Here is an 8,617-nt window from a genome sequence, read left to right as displayed (position 1 = left end):
GATGTTCACGATGTGGCATTTACGACATCGCATGGAGTGCAATCCACGATGTATCGTGTAAACTCGATATATCGCCAGCCCTAATTTCAACAGGTTTTTGATATAATAAAAACTCAAGTTAGATACCGTGATTAATCAGCTGTAAGTTTGAGTTTGTTTGAACTTATTCATTATAATTATTGTACAAAATGGTATAAGAATGCAAAGTTCTGTTTAAATTGATTATAGTCTATTATCAATTCAGGTTAAGAAACTAGTGTTGCTTGCATCCTATTTTAAAAGGCATTTCTTTTTATGCATTACTAAAATGCAAAAAATAAAAAGGGTTTGATTCTATTAATTTTGTCTTTTTTATTGCACTTTGGCAGCAGATTCCTGTGTAGCTTCAGATCTGAGTTTTCTTATTAGTAAGCCTAATTTATACTTTTGTAGCAACACTATTTTTAGATAATGGCAAAGTAAGGGTTCAGAGTCTTTTCTTTTTTCTTGTGTCATATGTGGCAGCACTGTTCAATGTTTCTTGAAAACATTACCCACTGTAGTATGTGACGTGTGAATAAACTCCAACTCTGTATCAACAACACGGTTGTGTAACTTCAGTTAAATACTTGTATGTGTGTAGATTAGAAAGAGGTAAAATAAAGGATCTGCAGTATTTTATGAAGTAGTCATCGTATGAAGGTCAGTTTTATTCAAGTAGAAGTGTGTATTTACCTGGTAGTAGGCTGTCAGTAATGGCTACGCCTCTCTATTTCGACTGGTAGATCTCGGCAGACTGGCAACTTTAAAAGTAGCTCTCGGTTCAAAAAAGGTTGGGCACCCCTGAAATAGAGCCTCCTAATAATTTCTGTTATCACTTCTTGGAATGTAAATTCAGAGAAATGTGACCCTCAGATTTAGGGCTGTTTTCAACTAAAGAAAGAACATTCTTAGTATTTTATTTAATTCATCAATACTCATATCTTTCTTTCGCCTTACCAATTTTAAAACAGCGTTCCTCCAAATACAATTATGAAAAAGCACCACTTTATACCTTATGTTTATCAGAGATGGGCTCAAGTCATTCAGCTTGAAGAAATCCATCAAAAAATGAATAATCGTCTAAAGAAATCCTAGCCAATTAAGACCAAAAACACCAATTATACGCTCTTTGGTCGTAATTACATTACAATTAGGTAATCCTTTTTCATTTTCAAATATGTATTTTCTTTTGAGAGACCTGGAAAGAAATGTTAGTTATTTTTCTGCCTGTGTTTGTCTGGGAATGTTTGACCGACGTTTTCCTTCTCTCTATCCCACTCCAGATTATCACTGTCAATGCAATGCTGTTCCCCTCCTCTGTTGCAAACTCTTTAATTGCCGTGGGCACTGATGGACTTCAGGAGCGAGACCGCATGGTCCGCGCCGCCATCGCCATCGTATGTGAGCTAGGTGAGTACCTGGCCTTTAGAGATGGAGATTCACAATGCAGATGTTCAGAATCATTCATTTAGCAAAACCAGCGGCTTTGTGAGGAGCTCTTGAGGGATTGCGTGAATAGTGAAGAAAACTAGTAAATTGACATTTAAATGCTATGTCAAGATCCCAATGCTGTGCGTCTTTATTGTTTGAAATGTCTTTTCATTCAACCTGGTATTTCTTCACAGTTGCAGATTAGTCCACAGTAATATAATTAGCATTATACTATAGGAAGCATTATATTCCTGTGGGGGCGGGAAGGATTGGATTTTCAACCAATGTCATGTTGACATTTCCAATAACTCAAGAGTCCAAAAGTAACTTTTTATTTGCAAAAGAAATATGTAATCCTTTCCAAAATTCACACCGTGTTTATATAATTCAATATTTGTTGGTGTTGTGGTAAACCTTTCAAAACTAGATTTATTAGAGAAAGAGTATTAGATAAAATAGAAGTCATTTAGTCTTACATTAGATCAATCATTCATTTCAAATTGAGGATTTGAAAATAATGTCTTTAATTTGAAGCTTCATTCAAAAAGCTCAATAGAAGCTTCAAAGGTAAAAACATTCGCTACAGCAATGTGAAACGGCTCTAATATTTCTTTGCTGCTGAACACTTAGCTCTGAAGAACCCGGAGGTGGTGGCTAAACGTGGCGGTCTCAGCACCATCCTGAAGAGTGTGATCGACTGTCAGCTGAGCCGCATCAACGAAGCACTCATCACCACCATCCTCCATCTACTCAACCACCCACGCACCCGGCAGTATGTGCGCGTCGATGTCGAACTGGAGGTACACACACACACACTCACTCACTCATACACGCACACTGACACAGATATGAATTCAGGAGAGGCTGCCTTTTATAAGTGAGCCGGTGTGGTGGGAGTCATTCAGTCAGGATTAGCAGCCGCAGGTTGCCCGTCTCTTTCCCATGGAGCTTACAGTCATCAGTTACAGCAGATCTCTAAAGCCTCATTGTCCGTAAACAGACACCTGGGACAAAAACATCTCAGCACACGGTCATAACATCCACATGATGTCATATGAGATCTGAAGCAGGTTTATTATTACTGAAAGATGTTTCGTGGGAATATTTAAAGGTATAATAAGATAAGATAAGACCTCGGTGAGTCTGAGTCCCTCACCCTGTTCCTGTCCCGCCTCAAAACCCAACTCTTCAACTCTGTATCCATAAGCCCCCACCCCCCCCCCCCTCTCAACCAACTTCCTCCTGACTGCTTTTCTGTTTTGTTTTTTTTTGGTTTTGTTTGTCTACCTTCCCTCCCAAATGTAAAGGGTCTTTGGTTTCAAGAAAAGCGCTATAGAAATAAAATGTTATTATTATTATTATTAAGATACTTTTATTGATCCAATTTGGGGGCATTTGTGTCGCAGCAGCATAAAAAGACATGGCATTGTACAATAAAAATGAAAAGACAAGAAATAAACAAGAAAGTAGAAAATATTGTTGAATTTACAAATTAACAATAACAAGATATACGATATATATATAAGGTATTATATATACATAAGTATTTGACAGATGGAATATTAAATATTAAACTGAATATATAAATGTAAAATCTACAGTGTGATTATGGAGCATTTCCACATTAAAATGTCTGAATGTAGCTATACCTAGGTTTTTAAATGTGTTGTCTTTTAATTGAGCTCCTGTGTGTTTAATTGACCACTTCATTTTCAATGAGATCTGAATTGGGTTGTATTTTGTTCTCATCCCTCTTGTGTTTGTTTGGTCCTCCAGCAAATCCTCGCACCTTTTACAGATTTTCACTACCGTCACAACGCAGACACGGCTGAAGGGCAACTCAAGTGAGTGTGTGGGTGTGTGGAGGGGGGTATGAAGGGTGTCATTGTTGCAGTAGGAACAAAATAAATAGTGTTCTGACATTTCCCTCTGTTTACCATTTAACATTTAACACCATGCATTTGAGAGTTTGTATTTTGTTTTTGCGATATGGCTCATGTTATCAGGGCTGCTCGACTCCAGCATGACTTGATAGAGGCTTTGAAGCATTCACACTAATGCTTTAAGTCACTCTGAATAATGTGTTTTTATATAAAAATAAATGTCTTTGTGATTCTCCGTGACTTCTGTTTAGCATTTTGTTCTGCTTTTGTGTTGTAGTTTCTCCTCTCTGATATGCTTTGTGTGCTCTGTGTGAGGCGCAGTACACAGATCATTATGATGCTGTTTGTATGGAACATGGTGTCCTGGTTTTCATTTGGGTTTCTTTCATGTTCTCAGGGAGGACAGAGAGGCCCGTTTCTTGTCGAGTAGAATGGCTATCGTGGCAGCCTTTCGCTCCTGGTCTGGTAAGGACTTGGATGTGGTTATAAATAAAGTTATTTAAGTGTACAGATAAATAGACTCATTTGATTTATATTACTTTTGATTAACTGTCTCTTTCTTTATTCAGGAATTATCAACCTATGCAAGGCTGGGAATTCTGGGATCCAATCTTTAATTGGCTTACTTTGCATACCAAATATGGAAGTTAGGGTGAGTATTGAAATAGTTGCATTCAGAAAAAGGAAGTTTGTGGTTGTAAAACAAATGATCAACCTCGTTATTGAAATTAGCAGTGAATATATAATTGATAGCAAACTTTACTGTTAATATTTGAGTCACACCAGTCGTCATTTGACAGCACAAAGGGCTATTGTAGGAGGAAAAGGCACTAGATAGTTTAGTGCGCTGATCTGCAAATGAGTGGGTCTGCAATTCTATCCTACCCCCTGTAGTAATAACAATGACAGAAGATAATAAAGACTGTATTGTAACTGGTTCATAAATAGTTGTGTACATGAGTATCAGAGCAGAGAGTGAGATGTACCCAAAAGCCGCTCTGGCACTGACGGATCAAATCAGATAGCACCGCCCTGTTACCAGAGAGTAAATAGGGAGAGTAACTGGAGTATTGTACTGTCAATCCACAACACTAAGATAATAGTATTTTTTTTTTTGAAAAAAAAATACAAATGTAGTTTGTGCTGTATCAAATGTGTGTCTGACTGCTGTAATGTGATTTCCCCTGCAGAAAGGCTTGTTGGAGGTGTTATATGAGATATTCAGGCTCCCTGTGCCCATTATAACTCAAGACTTCATGGAAGCTCTTCTTAGTGTTGGTGAGAGAAACATCTTTATATCTTCAGAGCACATATTTATACCTTCTCCCAGTTTCTTGGTACCTTGCGATTAGGGAGATGTTCTACATGCAGAAATGATCATGTCATCGCCATTTTAGCTCTGTGGTATGGACATAAAGCAAACTCCGAAGTCAGTCTTGGGGAGGAAAGAAATACCTGAAATGGCTTTATGTAGCTAGGTTACAAAACAGTGACTATTAGATTAGAATTACAGTAACAATACATTAGATTACTGACACTTTAATAAGATTGGGAAAAATGTCATGATGACAATTAGCAGGTACATTACAACGCATCACAACACAGGTCTCAGTCAATGGCCTCTGAAAGTGAAAGTAACAGAAAGGTTAATATAAATAAAGGTATACTTTGGTTAGGTTACTCACTACTTTTTTATGAAGTAATTGTCTTTCATGTAAAGCATCCATCTCAACTCTTTCCAAAGTCTTCTACTTAAATGGTTTGGTGCTCTTTCAACCCAAGACAATATTTGAGTCACACAATGAGCGTAAACTAATCTCTGTTCTGCTCTTCCTCAGACCCCGCCCGGTTTCAGGACACCTGGAGACTGTCCGATGGGTTTCTAGCTGCTGAGGCCAAAGTCATACTACCCCATCGGGCCCGCTCTAGGTGAGAGATGATATGAGAGAACAGAGATGGAATATGTTGAACCAAATTTGACCCAAAAGGCTGTCCGTTCACTGTATGCATGACATGAGCATGAATAATCGTTTTCTGTTTTTCATCATTAGACCTGATCTGATGGACAACTACCTGGCATTTGTTCTTTCTGCCTTCATCTCCAGTGGGCTGTTAGAGGTGAGCTGACTCTGTGTTTTTCATTATTTAGCATTTTTTGATTTATGCTATTTTTGATACAATGATGCTCTCTTCTGTAACTGTAGGGACTTGTGGAAGTTGTGACCAGCAGCGATGACCAGCTTGCTGTGAGAGCCACCATCCTCTTGGGAGAACTTCTACACATGGTAATATTAAAATGAAATAATACAATCTCTGAAAATATAGTTTGACTCCCTGAAATGCTGTGTCAGTGCTAAATAAACATTGCTTTAGTCAGATTTTTTATTTTAGAAAGTGGCCTACAAATGTTGTGATCGTGAAACCTAATGCATACTCTCTTTTTTCCTGCCCCTCTGTTTTTAGGCAAACACCATCCTTCCCCATTCCCACAGTCACCACCTGCACTGCCTCCCCACCCTCATCAACATGGCAGCCTCCTTTGACATTGCACAGGAAAAACGACTGTGAGTATACTTTGATAGGCATGTCAGGCATTTCCTTTAAAAAAAAAAAAAATCTAAAAAACTCTCGTAGAGTAACTCACATTATGTTACATTAAGTACATAAGGAAACTATGAACGTGTTTTATTATTAATGTATGTGAAATATTGTAAACCACATTTAAAAGAGATATATGTTTCTTGTTATGTTGTAGTCGGGCAAGTGCAGCAGTCAACAATCTCAAGCGCTTCCATGAAAAGAAGAAGAAAGGTCTGAAACCACACAGTCTTTACCTGGATCACATCATCCGCAAGTCTGTGTCTTCTCATAACCGCAGAGAGACGCACTCGCGTGTCCACAGAGACATCTACGCTATAAAGGTAAATATCCACATGCTTTCTACCTACTGTGCCTCAGCAACATATTTATTTAAGAACTACATCTATTTGGAAAATATGCTCTTTTCCATTATACCCCACTCAATTAATATCAAACTTTCTTCTTTGTAACGGACTTAGACCCAGAGCCTTTAGATCTTGATTTAGTTGTTGTTTTTTTTTTTTGACCTGTCGTCCTTTTTTTTGTTCTGTTAAAAAAAAAAAAAAAAAAAACTTTCTTTGTGCGTTCAATGCAAAGACTGGTGTGTGTTTAGTTTAGCTTAGCACAAAGGCTTTAAAAGTGGAAACGCACAGGAAAACAACCTTGTAACTGGAAAAACACTTGCAGTAAATGCTGGCTTCATTCATGGTTTCCTAATGTATCTCTGTAAAAAGCATTGATTGAATGGATTGCAGCTCTTTGAGGTAATTCCACTTAAAACATAAACCTCTTGATGCTAATATATATTTTGTTTATTGTTTATTGATTTGAGTCTGTAATTTAACATCAAAACGAGCTCTCAGAGCGCATTGAAAAAACAACAAAATTACTTTTTTTTTAATATTTCTTTTTTTCTGTGTTTGTGCTCAGGACACAGAAGAAGCACTGATGTTGAACCTGAGAGACAGTCACATTCTGAACCACAAGCAGAACCTGGAGTGGAACTGGTTGCTGATCGCCACCATCCTGAAGGTCGGGCTACTCTCATGAAGCCCCACTGACCTTTATGCCAGTTCTACTTCCTGTCTGATGTTTTAATGTTGTTGTTTTCTCCCTCAGTGGCCACATGTAAACCTCAGGAATAACAAAGATGAACAAATGCACAGGTAAGACGGCTTCGTATCATCAAAACCCAGGGCAGCATTTGAAACGGTTAATTGTATTGACATCCTTTTTCTCTGTGATGCAGGTTTGTGCGGAGGCTGCTGTACTTTTATAAGCCCAGTAGTAAATTGTACGCAGGGCTGGCGTTGGATCACCCAAAAGCCAGACAACTCACTGTGGTTGGCTGTCAGTTTATCGAGTTCCTCATGGAATCGGACGAGGTCAGAGAAGTGTGCATTTACACAACAAAAACTCACTTTGCTTTTGTACCTTTTTATCATTATCTTACCTGCCTTGCGTTTCGGTCTTTTCTCTTCTCTCCCCGTCAACAGGACGGCCAGGGGTACCTGGAGGACCTGGTGAAGGACATGGTGTCATGGCTGTCCTCGTCCTCAGGGCTGAAGCCCGAGCGCTGTCTGCAGAGTAACGGCCTGCTCACCACACTCAGCCAACACTACTTCCTCTTCCTGGGGACACTCTCTGCTCACCCACAGGGAGTCAAACTGCTGGAGAAATGTGGCCTGTTTCAGTGGTGAGTGCATGGACATAGAATGGAAGACTTACAGAGATGTCCTATTGATGCATTGAAACATTTGACCAAACATCTTCTTTTTATTTTATTTTGCAGCCTGCTGAATCTGTGCTCTGTGAAGAACCAGGATGCTGTGCTGAAACTGGCTATATCCACACTGGACTACAGCAGGGACGGTCTGGCCAGAGTGATCCTCTCCAAGACCCTTACTGCTGCTACTGATGTAAGACAGCCTCCAGAAAACAGGGCGTGACGTACACGTAAAAACCTGCATAAGGCACTGTTAGGAAAAGCAGCACAAGTTCTGAAGTTGGCATCTACCCAAGATTGAAAGCAACATTAGACATCTCATTGAAAAGTCATAATAGAGGTACTCCGATTGTCTGCAAATTCCAATTGTATTTGTTTCTTTTATAAGAACATTAATTGGCACCAAAGGTATTCAAAATAATGTACACATGTTTAAAGTTGGTCCTCTATTTTGCTCTTGCAGGTGTTACAAATGGCAAGCTTTATGTTTTCTTACCTCACACTGAAGAACTTCAGCACCGACAGTATGATGCTGTTTGTGCCTGGCTGAGAAGTTACTGTCTTTGTCCGTGTGTGGGTCAAGTGTTTAAATATGACCCGTAACAAACGGATACATAAGACTGGGTTTCCTCCGCTGGCCCATTGATGCTTCTCTAACGCCCCGTCCACACAGCAGCTTTGAAAAAATCTTGAAAATCTTGGAGGTGGGTTTGTCTGAAAGCTTGGGGATTTTTTGCGACCAACAACCAATCACATGAACCTCCCGCCCCGACATACAAAGCAATAGCAATGTTAAAACGAAGTAAACTGGATATAAACTCCCCAAACAGGCGAAAACCTACCAGTTTCACCCACTGTCTCTGCCACCTCCCTCCATGCCTGGTTCCTCCGGTTTGTATCCCGGTAAATAGTTCTGGTCGTAAAGAACCGGGTGATTTGCTACCGTAATTTCTCGTTTGGAATATGAGGAAATGAA

General features: G+C 39.2%; 1 protein-coding gene across 1 annotated transcript in view; it reads left to right on the top strand.

Annotated features, from left to right (window-relative positions):
* The window catches only part of LOC104940907 (rapamycin-insensitive companion of mTOR), a gene marked incomplete at its 3' end in the record, with an annotated part of 36,155 nt that overhangs the window by 7,188 nt on the left and 20,350 nt on the right, over positions 1-8,617 (top strand). Inside the window, exons 5-20 of the mRNA XM_010765921.1 lie at positions 1,305-1,431; positions 2,083-2,252; positions 3,229-3,296; positions 3,733-3,800; positions 3,905-3,987; positions 4,526-4,613; positions 5,174-5,264; positions 5,387-5,453; positions 5,540-5,620; positions 5,799-5,899; positions 6,091-6,256; positions 6,846-6,947; positions 7,035-7,081; positions 7,165-7,300; positions 7,412-7,611; positions 7,708-7,834. Coding sequence (XP_010764223.1) covers positions 1,305-1,431; positions 2,083-2,252; positions 3,229-3,296; positions 3,733-3,800; positions 3,905-3,987; positions 4,526-4,613; positions 5,174-5,264; positions 5,387-5,453; positions 5,540-5,620; positions 5,799-5,899; positions 6,091-6,256; positions 6,846-6,947; positions 7,035-7,081; positions 7,165-7,300; positions 7,412-7,611; positions 7,708-7,834 — 1,722 coding nt within the window. The remainder of the gene's footprint in view (positions 1-1,304; positions 1,432-2,082; positions 2,253-3,228; positions 3,297-3,732; positions 3,801-3,904; positions 3,988-4,525; positions 4,614-5,173; positions 5,265-5,386; positions 5,454-5,539; positions 5,621-5,798; positions 5,900-6,090; positions 6,257-6,845; positions 6,948-7,034; positions 7,082-7,164; positions 7,301-7,411; positions 7,612-7,707; positions 7,835-8,617) is intronic.

This window comes from Notothenia coriiceps, unplaced genomic scaffold (assembly GCF_000735185.1).
Source record: "Notothenia coriiceps isolate Sejong01 unplaced genomic scaffold, NC01 NC01_scaffold00002825, whole genome shotgun sequence".
NCBI lineage: Eukaryota > Metazoa > Chordata > Actinopteri > Perciformes > Nototheniidae > Notothenia > Notothenia coriiceps.
This window is presented reverse-complemented; position numbering and strand designations above follow the sequence as displayed.